The 18,962-nt window shown below is 40.8% G+C and overlaps 1 protein-coding gene across 1 annotated transcript in view; it reads right to left on the bottom strand.

Moving 5' to 3' along the window:
- LOC139708860 (growth factor receptor-bound protein 14-like) overlaps window positions 1-18,962 on the bottom strand; it is a 34,707-nt gene that overhangs the window by 14,307 nt on the left and 1,438 nt on the right. The window contains exons 3-5 of the mRNA XM_071620818.1: window positions 15,073-15,150; window positions 9,840-9,999; window positions 2,921-3,042 (exon numbers count right to left, since the gene is read on the bottom strand). Coding sequence (XP_071476919.1) covers window positions 2,921-3,042; window positions 9,840-9,999; window positions 15,073-15,150 — 360 coding nt within the window. The remainder of the gene's footprint in view (window positions 1-2,920; window positions 3,043-9,839; window positions 10,000-15,072; window positions 15,151-18,962) is intronic.

Raw genomic sequence — 18,962 nt, 5'->3', positions numbered from 1 at the left:
CGTACTGGGAGTGCTCGATTCAGTCTTGCCAGAGTCTGCAGGACATCATCGTGGGGTAAAAAAAAGATCCTTCAGAAAGACCCCTGTGGTGCTGGTTTGATTCCTGGAGGAATCTCTTTCTGATGACAGCTAGGGAACACAGCATTGGATAATAGCTTGGACATTGTGTATGACTCAATTGCTGCAACAACTATTTATTCCACAGAATATGGAAGGGGGGGGGGAGAAGAAGTGTGTGTGTGTGTGTGTGTGTGTGTGTGTGTGTGTGTTTGGGGGGGGGGGGGAGCGGAGACAAAGTGCTTCAGGTGCTTTAGCATTCAACCTACAAAATCAATCACTACATCCCGTCCGGAATGGTGGCTGAAATTTCCTCGAATGCCTTCCCCGAGGCGAGGCAGCGTCGACGTCTCATCCTTGTCGAGACGAAAGGAAAACTGATACACTCGACCCTGACATAGACTCGGACATGAAACAAAAGACATGCACGCACTCGCGAGCGATCACGCATCCACAAAAAGTGTGACCAATCTCATCTTACTCATTGGATATTGGAGAGGGCACGTAGACAGGGGACTTCACTGTGCAAACACAAAGGAAAGCACTCCCTCCAGGCACAGAGAGCATTCTGATATAGATTCCTTGTGGTTCTGATACAAAAGCCGTCCCCTATGTCTTGATTAATTTCACAGTACACTTCTGCTAGAACACATCCAAGAGTTCTCCATTCCCCTCCTGTGGGATCACGGAACTCCAGGTTCTGCATTCTCTTTTCAAACTTATCCCTGTCTTATTTTTTTTCCTCAAACTTATGAATGATATGACTTGAAAAAACCCAGTGTGTACTGTGAGATGAAGTAAATTTACACAATTCACTTACTGCATGTTACTGCTGTGTACAGAGGCATATTCAGGTAAATAATATTGTTTGAGTCAATTTCTCTCTATGTCCTCTCATCAGGATACAAATGACCTATCATAGTGGGATATGTAAGTTAGTTCCTGAATTTGTGAAATTTATATATGAAATTGCACAAAAAAAAAATCACACTTCAGATAACTGAAGGGAAAATCCCTACCTCAGTTTTTTTTCTTTCCCCCATCAAGATAGTTTATAATTTCATCTTGACAATAATTGACAAAATGTGATTGCAAGAATTTCTGAATACTGAGCAAGGGAGAGAACCAGAGCTTTTTTGAAGGATTTTGTGGTGGATGCGGGATTTGCAACAATATTCATGCATGAGGAGAGGCTGCCCACTTTACACAGGTTTTTGAGAGAACCACATCTTGATATATGTCCGCACTCGACACGAGTTTCAAGAGGTCTGTTGTATATTTGGCGAGATGTGTCATGAGTGTTTGCTTCCACTGCTCTCAAGTGTTCCTTTTACATTTTTTTCTCTTTCTCACTTTCTCCATATATCTATCACATTCTATCCCTCCCTCTCTTTCCCTCTCTGTAATATATCTCTCCCTCTACCCATCTGTATCTCTATACTTATCTCTTTCTTTTATCTCCCCCTCTCTTTCTCCATCTATCTATCTATCTATCTATCTTTCTAAAACATACTCTCTCTCCCTGTAATATATCTCTCCCTCCCTCTACCTATCTGTCAGATCTCTATACCTATCTCTCTTTTTCATCTCTCCCCCTCTTTCTCCGTCTACTGTATCTATCTATCACATATACTCTCTCTCCCTCTCTTTCTCCATCCATCCACCTATCTATCTATCACATTGTCTCTCTCTGTAATATATCTCTCTCTCCCTCTACTTATTTGTATCTCTATACCTATCTCCCTGTCTATCTACTGTATCACATATTCTCTCTCCATATAATACATCTCTCTTCCTCTACCCACCTGTATCTCTATGCCTATCTCATTTTTCATCTGTCTCTCTCTTTCTCCAGCTATCTATCATATATTCTCTATTTATCTATTATCTATCTAGCTATCTATCACATGTTCTCTTTCTATTTTTCTATCTATCTATCTATCTATCTATCTATCTATCTATCTATCTATCTATCTATCACACACTCTCGCTCTCTCTCTCTTTCTTGTGGCTAAGAGGTAAAGTGGTTTCAAGCTAGCCATCATAATGCCGTTACGGAAGGGAAGAAATGAAATCTTGAGAAACCTGCTCTACACCCCGAGTCGAGAGGTGTCAAGATCCGGAAACTTTTCGCCATAAATCTGCATTGCTTCGAGTGTTTGTGGCGGAAGTGAAGTTCAAGCACAACACTGCACGTCATGGCAGCATAATCATGACTGCATGCAGTTAAAACTATGAGAACCACCCTTGAGTGTGCAGCACTGGAGAAATCAGAAACATATACACGCCTACTTCTGGTATAACAGCAATCTAAGAATACACAGATAGGTAGATGGATCTTGCTAGTAACAAGAACATGTAATGGTATTGCCTCTAGAATTGTGTTTGCTGCGTCATCTCTCCCCCCCCCCTCTCTCTCTCTCTCTCTCTTCTTCTCTTTCTACATAAAGTTTTTACTGACTGATTATAGCAATTACAATTGACATCTGCCCTCAACAGAAAAAAAGGAAGAAGGAGAAATGATTGGAAAAAGGTTAAGTCAAAAATTGAATACCATGCCATATTTTCAGAAGATAAAGCAATAACAACAAAAACTTTCAAACACATAATGAATGCAGTAAACATAAACAAATATATCAGTCCGTCTGTGGCAGAATCGTACATCCTCCCAGCACACATAACAACAAATAGAGAAATACAAGGAGAGAAAATGTGTGTTTGTGTGTGTGTGTGTGTGTGTGTGTGTGTGTGAGAGAGAGAGAGAGAGAGAAAAGAAACACACAAAAAGAGAGCTACGGCAACAATAACAATGAAAAAATGAGAGACGAGTAAAGAGCGAAGTGCCCTGCTTTTAGAGGCTCACCTTGGGACTGCAGAACATCTCGTACTTCCGGAAGTCCTTCCTGAAGTGCAGCTTGCTACTCGTGCAGTTCAGGTGGTGTTTATACACTTCCAGCACACTCTCGTGGTCTTCTAGCGTTCTCTCTGTTGAAAAACAAACAAACAAACAATAAATACAAATGAAAACAAACAAGTCATTACATGCAATTAACTTGGTCATTGAATTTTCTGTGATTGAAAAATAACACCAAATTTATTGAAATCAACTTCTCTGTTTGAAGGAGGGGAAATTGTTGAATTCGCAAGTACTTCTACGACTTGAAATCACGTGACCATCACTTGAAAATGTGATGTAAGAAACCCACAGCAAGAAGACCAGTATGATTGCACAATTATCATCACAGCCTTGACTTCAGTCAGAATTAGAAGATTACCAGGCAAATTAACTTCTGCCTTCAAATCCACATTTATGATTAGATGGAGCCTGGCGTATTTTCGCACTGATTTCTGCATCAGTTGTCAATCCTAACCATGAATACAGTTGTAAAATTGTACTGCCTAGATTCCATTCCGTCAAATGAAAATATACAAAAACTTGCCTCTCCACATCATCATTAACATAAAACAGCATGAGATAAAGAGATTGAATCAATGAAAACTTGTTTACATCCTCTGTTTTGAGTACAAAATGATACATTTTAAAAGCTTCCTGTTGTGTTAGCTGTTTTGAGTGTGATTTGTTTGTTTGTTTTTTCACAGATGAGATGGTCTACTAATAAATCAGTATGATTACACTAATGTTGAAGGATAATGCTCTATGGGTACCATAGTTACAGGAAAGGACTCAATATGTTAGCTACAAAACAACATCAGATTGGGAAGGGGCGCCTCCTATGAAATCATTCAGCTTTGGCTATTTTGTCACATATGAAGATAATCAATTGCAAGACATGTTTCAGAATACTGTAGAAGTGGATATTTTCGCGCGACTAATTTTTCACGCTCAGCGGGTTAAGAAGAGTTTCACATGTTTTTAATTTCGCGAAATCAAGACCTCAACTAGTCGAACATAATGGCAGGCAAAAATATTCACATGCTTTTATTTTCGCGCTAGTTTCTGGTTGCGCGAAAATTTCAACACTCCAAAAATTTCCACGTTTACAGTAGTGGAATTAAGCAGAGATTCTATTCTGTAATATTTCATTTGTAGAAATTCCATTAAAATTAGGGATTTTTGTCACGTAACCAGGAGTGTGTTCCCTCGCCTCACAAAATCAATAACTCACTTGCAAGCGACTAGCAGCCCCATTGGCATATCTTATGCGTTAGCCTATCTGTCTGTATTTACCCAGGACATAAAAGTTACGAAAACAAACAGTTGTTATCTATTATACAACAGAGGAAGTACTCGAGCCAAAACTTGATGTAAGTGATTAGGATTATTTCTCTTTCTGTAAAGTTTGCTCTGCGTTATCAACCCTCACAAATTTAGGTCCTCATAAATCTGATATGTGTCATGAGATATATCAGTTTTCAAATATACATTACAGTTAAAGTATAGTTGAAGTCATTGGCTATTATCAAATGATGAGTAATGACAAAAGCAAAACAACAAATCTTGCTTTTCTTTTAAAGAGCATTGAGAAGAAAGCATTTACATAACATACGTGCAGCTTGTGAGTGAAGTTCAAATGAGGCTTCCTTCAGACTAAATCTGGACGATCAAATTCTCGACATACTGATGCTATTCTTCTTTAAGAAAATAAACTAGCAAAAGTAATCTACTAAACTGCAAAAATGTCCCCATTTGGATTCTTTTTAGGGCAATATCCGGTATTTTGCCACATGTAATTCCTATTCAAAAAGACCACTTTGAAGAAAAAATTCCTTAAATTCCCATTTAATTTCTAAACCTACATTTAGGCATTCACTATCACTTTATTAGTGGAATCCCTTTGATATTATGTCACAAATATTTGACAAACATAGTATGTAGCAATGCAAATGTTACGTAGCAACGGAAAATACCAAAACACCCTGTCGCGACAAAAGGCTACCCTAATTGTGCCTTGTACCATTGGCACGTACCAAAGGTAACAAAGGCAGGAGCAATATACACACTCATGCAGTCACTGCTCCTTGCTTGGTGTCCAAAAAAAAAAAACATATAATGACCACACTTTGGCAAAAAAACAAAACATATCAAAAACAAAAACAAAAAACCCCAACTTAATTCCCCACCCACTAAAACTGTACAAAATTGAATTATGAACTCATTCTTCTTTTGATATGCATTGTACCAACATTTGAAAATCATTTTACATCACACTTCATGAGGTCAACTAAAACCTCCAAAAAAGTCGTAACTAACAATAAGTAATGCTTGAAATAAATCCGATATACACCAATTGGACCCATGTTCTTTCCTGTCTAAGAATAGTGCAAGGGATGTAGCGAGCTCCATCAACCCATTGCCAACCCACATGTGATGTAGCTATATTCATAAAGTTCTGCAAGAAGTTACTCACTGCATGAGGTCTTGTGTGTGCACATGCTTCAGTAATGAGTGGGGGGGGGGGGTACAAGTGTGAATCCATTGAGTGAAATGAATCCATAGAGTTACATAATTATGTTAGAGTTACATAATTATGTAACTTAATAATGTGGAACACATGACTGTGCCCCAGAGCATGTTGCACACATGCACTGTGTGTATGCACTTGTAGGTGAGAGGAATATCAAGCCTAAATCTTTTGTCGTTTTGTAAAGTCATCACCCCCCCCCCCCCCCCCACCCATCTCATGATCACTCTCTCATCTCCCTACTCCAAAAAACATTGGAGGGAAATGCCAGGAAGACTTCAAGGCATTTTTGCAAACAACAAAACCTGCATGGGCAAAATATATAATTAGGAAATAGTCAAACTTAGAAAATACCAGAACAGCTCCACCACACACACCCACAGGCTCACATACACCATGGACCTACTGTAGGTCCATGCACACACGCACCCTCGCCCTCACATAAAACCCAAACAACCATTAAAAGTCCGTCCATATATTTATGATGGTGAGTGTGTAGGTATCAGCTTTATCAGTAAATGAAATATTGACATCCCTGAAGGTGGCGAGACCAAATAATGTTCTCCCATTTGCTGAACTGATGCAATTCTTTGGCAGGTTGCCTAGAAAGCTACAGGTTCAAGGTTCCAGCAGTGTCATTTGCATTAACCCCTCAGCCCTTGAACCGCCTGTGGCCATCCTTGCGAGGGCAGATGTGTGCATGTGCCTGTGTGTGTGTGCGCGTGTGTGTGTGTGTGTGTGTGTGTGTGTGTGTGTGTGTGTGTGTGTGTGTGTGTGTGTGTGTGTGTGTGTGTGTGTGTGTGTGTGTGTGTGTGTGAGTGCTTTGTGCTGTGCAAGATAACGTGTATCTTTGCCCGATTTAGCTCATCCTGGCATCGTCCTGTTCCCTAAACCAATTTGATCTCCTTGTGTTGATAATTTGTTAAAATAACCCATGCAAAATGGGTGTGAAATTCAATTCATGTTTCCTTCAGTGAGTAAACTTTGACACTGCAAGAAACTCCTAGATGGTATAGGGGGTTAAAGCTGTACCGGAACCCAAAACTAATGGCAGATGATGCAACAGTTAACAAGAAATGATGATGTCTTAATTACATTATTTCACACATGAAAAGGATATCAAAGAGGCCGTCAACATTTTAAGTTTCTGCTTATGCTGGCGGTCTCCTGCGTTTACTGTTCTTTCCTTTATCCCTCTGCAAATGTGTAAACATTACTGGTAATTCCTCCTTGTAATTGACTGATTTATTTGTGACTAGGTCAGTCTCCAAGATATTGTTTAATTGGGTGAAACTGTATTTTGAATTCACTTAGATGATTTGTTAGCTGTACAAATTTGAGAAAGAAAATGAAGAAATAAAATTGAATCAAATTATAGACAGATATAAAAAAAACAACAACAGATAGATTGGGAGAAAGAGGAAAAAAGGAAGAGAAGAGAAAGTGTGTGTGTGTGTGTGTGTGTGTGTGTGTGAGGAGGAGGAAGAAGAGGAAGAAGAAAAGGGGTAGGAACTAAGGGGTAGGGGTAGGGGAGTCTCATATTATGTACTGACTTTAATAAGATTCTTTTCCTTTTAATTTTCAATCACGTCAGAGTTGTCTCCGCTCGCTCTATCTCTGTCTCTCTCTTTCCCGCGCTTGCTCTTTCTCTATCTATCAGATGCACCAATTTGGCAAAATACCAAGCTAACGTCATTACGCCATAATCGTACCACTTCTACGGTCCAATAAAAGTCTGGTTCCCCTGCTTCACCTACAGTCTCTATTCATGTTCACAGGTGTTTCAACTTTGGGTTTGCGGTTCCCATTTCTCTTCTTGATTGATTGATTTTCTTCCCCCTTCTCCCGTCTTCCAAGCCAAAGTCGAATCTCGTAGCATCATCAAGTAGGTTGGAATGGGGGCCCTTCGATTGCTATCTCTTGGTGTTTGCCTGGAACAATCTTTGGCTGCGGCAATTAACATTTTGAACAGGAAATGAACACCAGGTAACCCCTGGATGCAAACACAATTAACTCCCCTCTGGCAAGCTTCCACATGCTCGGTGAAGTGCTGCTGCAATATTTATGTTTACTCATATCTATTTCACTTTGAGGAAACGCGATGCCTGCCATTCGAACTCAAACAAAGTCTGCTACCCTTATTGGAAATTGCCTTATCAGAGACAGCACACACACACATACATCCCAAACAAAAGCTTACAGCCTACCAATAACATAATTCACAAGACAAACAAGCTAACAAATACATACAAACTTGTATGCCTTTCAAAGTCTGCCTTCTTTTGTTATTTTTTGTTTTTGTTTTAGTTGTTTTTCTTTTTCTCTCTTTCTTCTTTTTTTTTTTTTGGGGGGGGGGGGGGTGTACTGTGGTATTGTGGAAATCAAGACTCAAATTTCAAATGAAGGCTTGAATTTCACTCCTGCCCTGTTGTTACATTCTTGATCAACGTGTTTACCCACAATGCCCATCTCTGTGAAGGCGTACAAATGCTTACCTAATAGTGCTATGGTTATGATATTTGGCAAGGTGCCCTCTGGTAAAGCTAAAGCAACTCTAAAGAGGCAACCCTGGATGAGACAATAAAGACAGTATCATTATAACCACCATAGCTGCTCCATTTGAACCTCTCCCCCCCCCCCCCCACCTCCTTCAAAACAATTTAAGTTGAGCAAATGTCTTTGTGATTCATCATGATCTTGCATGTGAAATTATCTCTTGGGCTGTGTTCCAAGATTCTTCTGTAAGTAACATTTAATTGTCAGATCACTGGTTTCATCATTTCCACATATATGAGGAGTATCTCTAGCCATTTAAAGACCTACGGGATTAAAAAAAAAATTGCATTGGAAGCCCATTCCTTCAAACAGTATGAATCATACTTTGTTCAGAGAATGAAAAGGTTTCTCTTATTTTTTTTTTTGGGGGGGGGGGGGTGGGGAGGGGCAGGAAAAGGTCTTGGTTCCAACAATAGCAAATGACATTGGCAGATGATAAGCACATGGAAAACAAATTCTGCAGTATTTTTTTCACATGTGCAGCTTTTGACTTTTTGACTCCACTCCTGGCGCTGCCTCTTGTAGCCCCCTTTCGAGTTGGGTTGAACCAAGCAGAGCGGTCAGCTATGATACGGGAGTAGCTCCAGAAATTCTCCTATGCCCCCTCCCGTTTCTTTGCCCCATCCCCTCATGCTTGGATCACCCCGCAACCAACCCCCCCCCCCCCACACACACACACACTCACATACACACATATATACACACAAACAGGTGGCTACTAGGAAGAAGAGTGTCAGCTCCTACTGTACCCCTTTAGTAGAAAGAGATGCACTCCCATCAAACCACTGAACTACAGGGCAACAAGATGTGCAGTTGCTAGGATGCACACATTGCTAGGCAACAGCTAGGATAACCCACTACCATAGGTAGCAAACCCTGCTTTAGCTTGGCTTAAAAAAAAAAAAAAACTACTGGCACTCGCACCCTCCTTGATAAATCGGTAGAAAATCCATGGATGGCTGTGAGAAGAGCCCATTAGCTTTGTTGTCGTGTCACCTTCAGTGTCCTCATTTACTGCAGCCATGTGTATCTCCTAATTTGTCTTCTCTCTCTCTTTTTCTGTCTGTCTGTCTGTCTGTCTGTCTCTCTCTCTCTCTCTGCGTTCTACCTATTTTATTCAAAGAGTACAAGGTAATCTCCACGCATTTGCTCATCTATCATACATGTGCCCTTGTGTCTGAAACCTCATCATCCCAGATTACATTTGGCCATTTCAGGCAGGAAAGGGAGTTGATGGCATTGCGATTCCTTTACTAGTATCTAGCCCCTCTTTTACTTTTTTTTTTTTTAAAGGAGTGGGATGTTCAAACCACAGTTAATATTAGAGCAAACTGTAAGGCATTTCTTGCACTGCTCTTGTGATCTTTTAAGAGAGGGCAAACATGTAACACCTCTTTTTCCCACCCTTCCTCCTAATACTAAATGTATGTTACTACAACTATACAGTTTAAAATGGCCAACTTGTTGCCATGGTAACTGCATTTATTGCCACTCTCAAACTGGAGTGACAGAGCTCTCATGATGAATGCAGAAACAGGGAACATACATGTACCACGGGTGTACTGAAGACAAGTCTTCCACGGGTGGCTATACAGAGAACCCCATTTACAGAATGAAAAAGATGCATCATCCCACAAGACGACAAAAGAGTGCGTGATTTCCTAACCCGGTGAAGTTACACAGATTATTTGTGTTATGGCAGGCAATATCTTTGCGAGTTGTTCACTTTGCAGGCAAATATCAGTTGACTCGCAAAATTTGCAAGGACAAAGACATTGCATAGTGCCAGGGTACAATACTCACCCAAGTCCAAATCTGTTAGCTCCTCAATTAGGGACCAGCTCTTGTCATTGAGGGTGTGGTTCCGTGAGACCATCTGACGGCAGATCTCCTCCACCCGATGACTGCCGTCCACCTGACAGATCTTGGTCGTCCCATCCTCACTCAGGACTTTCAGAGCCGCCTGGAGGAAGTAAAAGGGGGAGGAGGAGGGAAGGGGGAGGGGGGTGAAGAGGAAGGAAGGATGAGAGGGGGAGGAAGAGAGGAGGAGGAGGGGAGGAGGAGGAAGGAGATGGGGGTGGTGGAAGAGGAGGAGAAGGAAGAGGAGGAGGAGGAAGGGGAGGAGGAGGAAGATGAAGAGGGGAGGAGGGGGAGGGGATTGGGGAGGAGGGGGAAAGAGGGAGGGGGAGAGAGAGTGGAAATGGGAGAAAAACAGAAGGGGAAAAGGAGGTGGTTCCAAGGTTGGATGGTATTGGGAGAGGGGTGCGTGGGTGTAGGAAAACAAAATAATGAAATCAGTCAACTGATTTGATAATATAAATCTTCACTGCCATGATCAGTGAGAAGTTCCACACAATGAAATCTAATTAGTACTTGGTTGCTGTATTTCATTTGCATTCATTCCTTCCTGCATGGGGAAAATGTCTAGCAACAATTAGAATTAACACATCACACAGGAACAAAAACACATTGCAGGACTCAAGGCATTCACGGAAAGGTGTGAAAACAGGTACGAAATTTGACTGAGAAAGTATATTTGCTAGTACAGTAATTCAGGTGAGTCTCAATGTGACATCATTTATTGACTTCCAAATGAATAAGGGATAAGGACATTCTTCTCTTTTATTGAATTCTAGGGTGTGTGAAAGCCTTTTCTTGCGAAGATATTTCATTCACCCAAAGGAACCACAAGGTAAAAGATCATACTGTTCATACATTGGAAAAGATGAATCACCAGCGATTCTACTCATAAGACCAAACACAAATTCTCTGACAGCGTATGATATATCAGTGGTCGTTTACTCTTCAAAAGACATTATCTGAGGGCCTCTTTTCAGGTATCTGTCAGATCACAAAGCGAGCTAAACAGTTGATCACCACTCAGTCAATGAAAAATGAACACCTGGAATCCAAGTGCATTATGAAACATTCGGGAGTAACAACAATACAAAGTGTGAGTCAAGGCATTCCACTGTAAAGAGCACAGAAATTAAAATCTTTTATCCTCAGGGATAACAAATGTGGCCACACATTTGACAAGACACATTTGACAAGAGGGGATTGAAACTTGATAGACAATGTTCAAGTGAAAAAAAAAAAAATCCACTCCCACATCTTTCAAAATGTAATCATGCACTTAGCTGAAGGCAGTGTACTTTGACACGAATACTGCACTGTGACATGGTAATGATATATCGACTGTGTTGCAAAAGAAGTGCATAAATCATTCGATGTTGCTACACTTTTAAAATCACCGTATACCTAATCATGTACATCAGCGGTTTTTAATGGGGGGGGGGGGGGGGCAGTTAACAAACATAAGAATGGCATCGGTGTGATGACAAAAAGGAGGGTTTCAGATCAACAAAAAAACTCGTAAGTAATCTTGTTTTGCCAAATGCACTTACTGAGTGTTGAAATACAGTGGCATACCCCATAATAATTGTGAAATGTAAACAACATTCAATACAACACCTATAACACAATATCCATGGCCCGTCAAACAAACACACAAACAACTTTTACTCTTGATACACCACCATGACACAGTAGGTTCCTATCATTTACATAGCCTACGCCATGGCTGAAGTGAATACTACTATTACTAGGTCAAATTCAGCACAATTGAAAAGACAAGATGCCCCACATGATTTGCCAAACATGTTAGGGGCGAATCTTTGAGTTTGCTTAAATTGAAAGACACAAACAATAAACAGCCCAATTACGGTGCAAGGTGTTTTATAAACTTGTCGAACGACTTCTTTCATTAGTGTGAAATCCCTCCTGGACAAACTGACTGCTCAAAATTTGCTCCAGAGCACAATGACCATATACAACAACAAACAAACAGACAAACAAACAAAGGGAGGAGGATGTCAATGGCAGCCCATGCGACATTTGGCCATTCAATGATACACATCAATGATGAAATCTCAGAGACACATCACATCTTCATGAAACTTGCTTTTAAGCTACAATCAGTGACTCGATTAAAAAAGAAAAATAAATGAAAAACAAGGATTTCTTTTTTCTTTCCAAGGATAAATCACTTACAGAACAAAAAAAAAAAAAAAAAAAATCTATACCAGCTTCATTACCAGCCTATGCGCATTGATTGCCACTTGTCTAATTTGACCTAATTACGACAATGGATGAGTATGGGCACAAAGTGAGTGTCAGTACACAGAATAAATTGCCTTGACGTGTCAGGGCAGACAAATCAGCTTCCGTGCAGGCCATCTTACAGCAGCATCAAAGCCTCGTGTGACTTTATCTTTGTCACTTATTTTCCAGCGATGCATCACCCATCTCCATTAACTCACTGTCATTACCTGCTTGCTACCACATCTACACCACTTGATCCCTCACACAAGGATACCTCGTCGTTGCTACAGCAATGGAGATGTTCCCCCACCCCTTTTTTATTTCAGTTGCTTCATCATATCCCTCTCCATTCCTGCCTCAGTACTCTATTTCTGGAACCACGAGAAAGACATAAAACACCCTAGTGTGTTCATTAGTTAATATACAACTGAGTGCACAGTATCAATTGTCATCTCGGGAGCTTGCTTCTCAACTCAAGTCATCCGGTCCAGGTAGTGCTAGAAGCAACAACAGTGGCAAGATGGATGTACAGGGGGCCCTGCATTATTGAAGTTCATTTCCAATGAGGGAGTCGGGCAGCAAAATGAATGACAGAGGGAAATGAATGATAAATTTACCTCTGTCCAAGGAAATTTGCTCAAAGTCGACCAAACCCTTGATGGCCCCCTTGACTCTGGGTTCAAGAATTCTCCTTGTCAGTAATTGGGAAAAGGGGGGGGGGGGGGGGGGGGTGGAAAGTCTGATTCACTGAACCTAATCCAATTGAACTGAACTTAGAATGCACGTAACACGTGACAAAAACCAGAGAAAGAACTTGCAATTAAAACTAGACTGCCTAGAGGTTTTATATGGAAGGAAGAAGAGGAAGGAAAAAGATTTCAATAGCAAGATGAAGTGATAACTAATTAAAAAACCCATCAAAATGTGCTATGAAAAAAGGAAAGGAAACAGAAGAAAACCAAGGATCAGAGCAATCAGTAATTGCTTTCTACAATCACTGGGAAAGTCACAGAGAACACTTTATTCAAAGCTGTCCTCAATCAGTGTATCTTTTTCTTATCAATTTCTTTTTTCTTTTTTTTATCAAGGTTATGGAAGTCCATCAATTTTGTCATTGGCATGCGGGCACTTATGATGTAATTTCTGTATTCCTCTTGTAACTTATTTTGCCTTTACCTTCTTTCAGGGTTTTTTTTTTCTCTTTCACCTTTAAGGATACTATTCCCATATCCACTAATGTCCCTGAAAAATATCATCAAAGCAAAATCAAGCCAGAGGAAGGCACCTCTGAGGAACTTAAAAGTGCAGGCAATAAAAATTTGCATGTCCTTGGCAAGCGATGATTAGCAATCTGCACTTTGAAGTAGATGTCATCTTGTTCCCCTGGGCATGCTTCAGGGAATGGCAGGTGAAATTCTGGTTTCCAAGAAAAGGGACTTTCATCCGGGGACGAGAGGTGCCTGTTACTATGCTCCACTTCCGGCAAACCTTGCAACCGTGAGAATACATCATCATCTTGCATCCTCTTCCTCTTGGTGGGCACGCACATCGACAAATTTGCTCACCTTGGGAAAAACCAAAGCGGGCGCGCATGCTGGCCTCGTCGCCGAATTACCGGCTGGTTTCTGCGACATCCCGGAATTCCCTGAAAATAATCATCTCGTGATGTCATTGGGAGGAAACCAAGGCCTCGTCCCTTCTCCCTCTCCGATTCTGGCTGATAGGAGAGGTTACTTCTCATTTGTTCAACATCTCAATCATGCTAAAGATCCCCCTACCCCCCCCCCCCCCACCTCTCGCATCCTCTATTTGAAGAGGAGACACTGCCAATGCCTGACTTATCAAATCATCATGGCAAACATTACAGCGGAATCACTCCCCTCACTATCTCCCTGGCTTGTCACGTAATTATCGCATCTTGAGACGGTGGATGGTGAGTGATGCAAAGTGGTTTTTGCAATTGAAGGGAAAAAAAACTCCTGAACCTTGACGAATTCTTTAACAGTCGCGGCGTGCAGAGCGTGACTGTTTTAGCTGTTACAAAAGTGTACCGCCTATGTTTGACCATGCCTGTTTAACAGAGTCCAAGGCTAGTACTGAGCTCATCTGAAAGGGCGGCGTAATTGTGCCTTTGATGTCAAAGTCACACGTCTAGCTACACCAAACATCTCCCGAATGAGTATTATGAGTTGAACAGATGCCAGCAAAACTGCTGTGATTGTACAATCACACTATGTTGATTCACACTATTTATCAAGCTTATATTTTTTTCTCCTGTCCAAAGGGGAGGGTTTTCTTCTTTTTTTTTTTCTCTCTCTCTCTCCTAATTCCATCTAATTTTATCCTTGACCAACTCCAGAGTAGTCCCATTATAGAAAGGTTGATTGTGCGATAGCGTCACTCATAGTTTTCGTCACAATTTCACATTCTATTATGGTTTATGTATGGCAAGCAGTGTCACACCACATAAATATCAGGCATTCATCTTCCTAACTGGACTCAGTTTGTCACAAATGAATGGGTAAAAGTGACAAAATCAACCTATTTTACGCAGCATTTGGTGGCTTACTCAACCCCCTCCAAAAACAAAAACAAAAACAGATTATTTGAGCAAGTTAGAAATTTCTGCATCTAGTTGTACATTTGTGAATGCATCCCTGAAAGACTTGACAAAGTAAACCTTGCTTACTTCTACTGCAGAAAATACAACTGGACACCAACATGACTTGAAATTCCATCATTGTCGAAAAACTTTGTAGAGGTGCAAAATATTGTAATTCATAAGCAAAAAAAGATGGAGGCATACTGAGAATGCAATTAGCCACTATGATAGACTGTTACAATAATCCAACTGATATCTGAGTTAGTTTTTGTTACTGTTTTTGTCCTTCTAAAGCTTAAATGATGTGAGGATAAAATCTGAATGTGTTACCTGTGTTACATTGTTGTTGTTGTTTGTCTCCTCCATTGCTTTTTTGTCCTTCATCTTTTGCCGCAGAAATAGTTCCTCCTGGAAAATGAAGAAAAGGGGAGCCAAAGTTGAAAACAAACAAACCAAAAAAATTTGAAGAGACACAGACCAATTGAATTATACACACATTACACACACATATACATGTAACATAGATATAAGAGCGCTAGTAGTCTTATCTTAACACGCAACTGTCTAAAATCCCAAAGTTATCCATCCGGCATTTCTTTCCGCACACTCACAACTCTCACTGGATCGAGCAGTTGCACTGTTAGACTGAAAACAAACTTGTCCTTTACTACGCCATTTCTGAGCATGTCCATCACAAGAGGGAGGTGGGGGGGAGGGGGGGTGGATGGCCACTGGTTATGTTGTATAGGACAACCAGCCGCTGATTTATGCACCCAGCGTATGCAGCTTGATGGACAGAATGAGCAAGTGGTCCAACATGAGGCAGACCTGCTGGGAGGCTATCTTTAGCCATCTCTCATCCAGGGCCAATGCCTTCCCCCCTCCCCCTTTGGCCATACTCCTTTTAAAACCGATACAACAAACACAGAACTACAACTACCATGAAGAGCTGGACACATCTGTGTCCCTGGGCCAAGTGCTGCACTGCATCACATGTGAGCATGGGAGCTTTATAGGGTACATCAAACCAGACCCCTCGCACCTGTTCTAACCCCAGTGCTCCCTTCCCAATTTTGAACACTCCGGCCGCAATTTCCCCAGCGTGATGTTACGAGGTCAGTATTCCACAAGTGTGATGTTCAATCAGGGCTCCTCCTGTTGTGGGCTGAAAAGAAACACTCCGGTCCCTCTCTCAGCAAATGAGTCCTCGCTTCATTCAATCAGTCAGAAAATGACCCCAATCCCACAGCCTGCCCCCCCCCCTTCTTCCCCCATCCCCCTTCCTCAAACTCTCTCTCTCTCCCCCAACCTGAAGAGATTCATGTATTCTGGACTCCTGAATGTCAGCAGTATGATTGTCACTGAGGTGGGACTTGCGCCCTTTCAATTTTCGCATTTCTGATGACGCCCTCAGGGGTCAAAAGGTGACCTGAAGGTGATGGAATGGACTGTCCACCCAAGGGTCACCTTCAGACCGAAGTGACACAAGGGATGTCAAGCCATGGTCAAACTGCATATTTGGCAGGAAAAAAAATGGACGCTGCTCTGGGGGTAACTTAACTGTCTTTTATTACACTGGAGTCCAGAATGGTAGAGCTTGACTTGATTCAAACTTGTACACTAAATTGCTATTCAGCAAAACCTAACTGTGAGAATCATAAATTTCTTTTATCCTTACATGCGGAAAGAATACTAACAAATACTCTGCACATTATGCTTTACCCTTACTGGCTCTCAACCATTTGATAGAAAAGTATAAGATTTGAATACAAGATAAAAACATACATATATTTCTCTCCTTCATGGCTTACCATGACATTTTACAGACTACCATATGTCTCTGTCTGATTGCTAATTGGCATGTGATTAAACATTTCAGTAATAATGATGCTGGTACTCTTTGGGATGAAGGCATTAAAACTCAAAATGAGCTGCATCCAAAAATAAATGGCGCAAAAAAAAAAAAAAAATGCTGCCAAAAAATAAAAATGAACAAGCAAGAATTTCCTCTAAGAATTCAGCTCGGCATTTCACATTATATGTCTGACCTTCTCAAGCGCTTCTTCATCTTGAATTAAGAACTATTATAAGAAAAAAAGGGAAGAAACGATCGAGGTCTTTCCACTCTGCCCCCCCCCCCCATCATCATCTCATCTTTCCAGTAGCAATACAATGACAGCAAAAGAGAAAGACCTGTTCAAGGAAAATTCCCCAGTGCTGCAAGATCAGCGAGGCTAGCTGCATTTTGATCCATTCTCGGGAGATTAAATATCGTCGTCTTTGTGGGGATTCCATCCGCCAAATTGGAAGTCACTGAGCTAAATATATATCTCTCTCCATCTCTCTCCTGGCGTCTAATGGACAAGAAGTAACAATGTGAGGCAGGGACATCTTCTTGGTCAGTATGAACTGTCAAACTGCTGATCTCGTCGAATGCTTTCATCTTTGCATATATGTAATGGGTCCGGATGCTCTTCAAGGAATACTACCTTTAGTTAGAAACTCAATAGAGTGAGAGCTGATATCAAATAACCTAGTAGCAGGAAAATAATTAAGGGTTCACGAGAAAAAGAGGGACAATATCTACCTGCCGAAGTAACAACGTGTCATGCAAACACCTCATCAGAACTCCTCACATAATACTTTCCAGCAATTATAGGAGATAAAGACAAGATTTTAGAGACTGGTTCTACTTCTCACAGCAAAAAAGTCAAGGGGCTGTTTTATCTAAATTTTACCGCTCGCTATTTTTGTGCCAACCTATACTCATGCCAATCGTTATTTGAGGATAAAAGTTTCGAGGGCATGTGACAGAGCGCAAGTACATGTAGCAGTACCAGCAGTGCTACCTAGAAAAAAAAAATAATCCTCTAAGTAAAGAAAGATGTTGGGTTTTGGATTTTGTATCTGGAGCAACATGATGATAATTGATACTTTCTCTAGACAGACAATACATGATAAAGGTATTAACTGAAAAGGTCAGTGGATAATCCTAACGAACCCATTAACTATTGAACGATGAACTGTATAGTATTATGACCGTATTTGTCTTTACATTCTGTGAAAAGCTTCTTGTAGGATAATCATAAACATTAATTTGATACATTCAGGCCTACTTTTAATTTGACAGATATATATAAGGAGAGAAAGAGTGAGAGACAGAGAAGGAGAGAGAGAAAAGAGAGAGAAGGCAATAAGATTCATCTTGCTCAGAACAATATCTCACATAATCTTGTCACTCATGACACAGGTTGGACAGGGATTATTCCTTTACTTCGTGCTAAGAATAGGGGTATATCTGAGACACTCATAAATACTCTATCTCTCACAGGTAGGGATAACAAAGAAAAATAAAGATTCTTGGCACAGAGCACACACATATTACAAAGTGCACATTATTTCTCCCACTTCCCACCGCAATCCCGTGTTCAACAGAAGAATCACTCCTGTGAGTGTACTTGCACCTTTAAATGCACTTTGCATTTCGGTGTCACTCTCAGCCACACAGCTCTAGAGGTGGGACCTTCCCCCAAAAGATCGGATCACCCTCATGAGAGGCTTAAAGTTAAAAAAGTGCAGGCCGGGGAAGGATTTATGGCACCTCTAACCTCTTCCTCCCTTTAGTTCTTCTTGGTAAGGAAGGGAAAAGTGGTGGTAGACATGCAAAGCAGTCACCAATCTACATCCAGCAAAAGGACAACAAAGTGTGGTTAGAAATGAAAGTGTCTGGCTACCACACAGTTGTGCCACCAGATGTTTCTTAAAAACCAGAAGAAAAAGTTCAAACTCTCACAGGTTCAGTGGAGAACTTGGTTCTTCCTACGAGGGAATGGAAATCCACTCCAGAAAGATCATTGCTTGCGAAAACTTGAACTATTAAACAAATTCTTGCAATGAAATCATAATGCTGCCGGAACAATTAATCTTACCCACTGCATTGGGACCTCTCTCTGTCAATGATATTCAAGGCATAATACTCCTCTTTGTAGCAGACTTAACCGTACAATGTTCCCGAATAAACCCACTATACTGTATTGTTTTCAATAACTGTTTTTCTAATATCTCATCTAAAGACTTGTAACTTTTTACTCAGGCTTGTAACAGTGATATTAATATAATCTTTAACGTTTTTTTTTTTTTTTTTTTTTTTTTTTGCAGATATACACAGAAGCACAGATTTACCAGTTCTACCAATTGTTTTCTCTTCCTCGACCTGGGTG

This window comes from Diadema antillarum, unplaced genomic scaffold (assembly GCF_040938485.1).
Source record: "Diadema antillarum isolate AM-2024a unplaced genomic scaffold, OU_Dant_1.0 seq00001379_RagTag, whole genome shotgun sequence".
NCBI classification, from domain to species: Eukaryota; Metazoa; Echinodermata; class Echinoidea; order Diadematoida; family Diadematidae; genus Diadema; species Diadema antillarum.
This window is presented reverse-complemented; position numbering and strand designations above follow the sequence as displayed.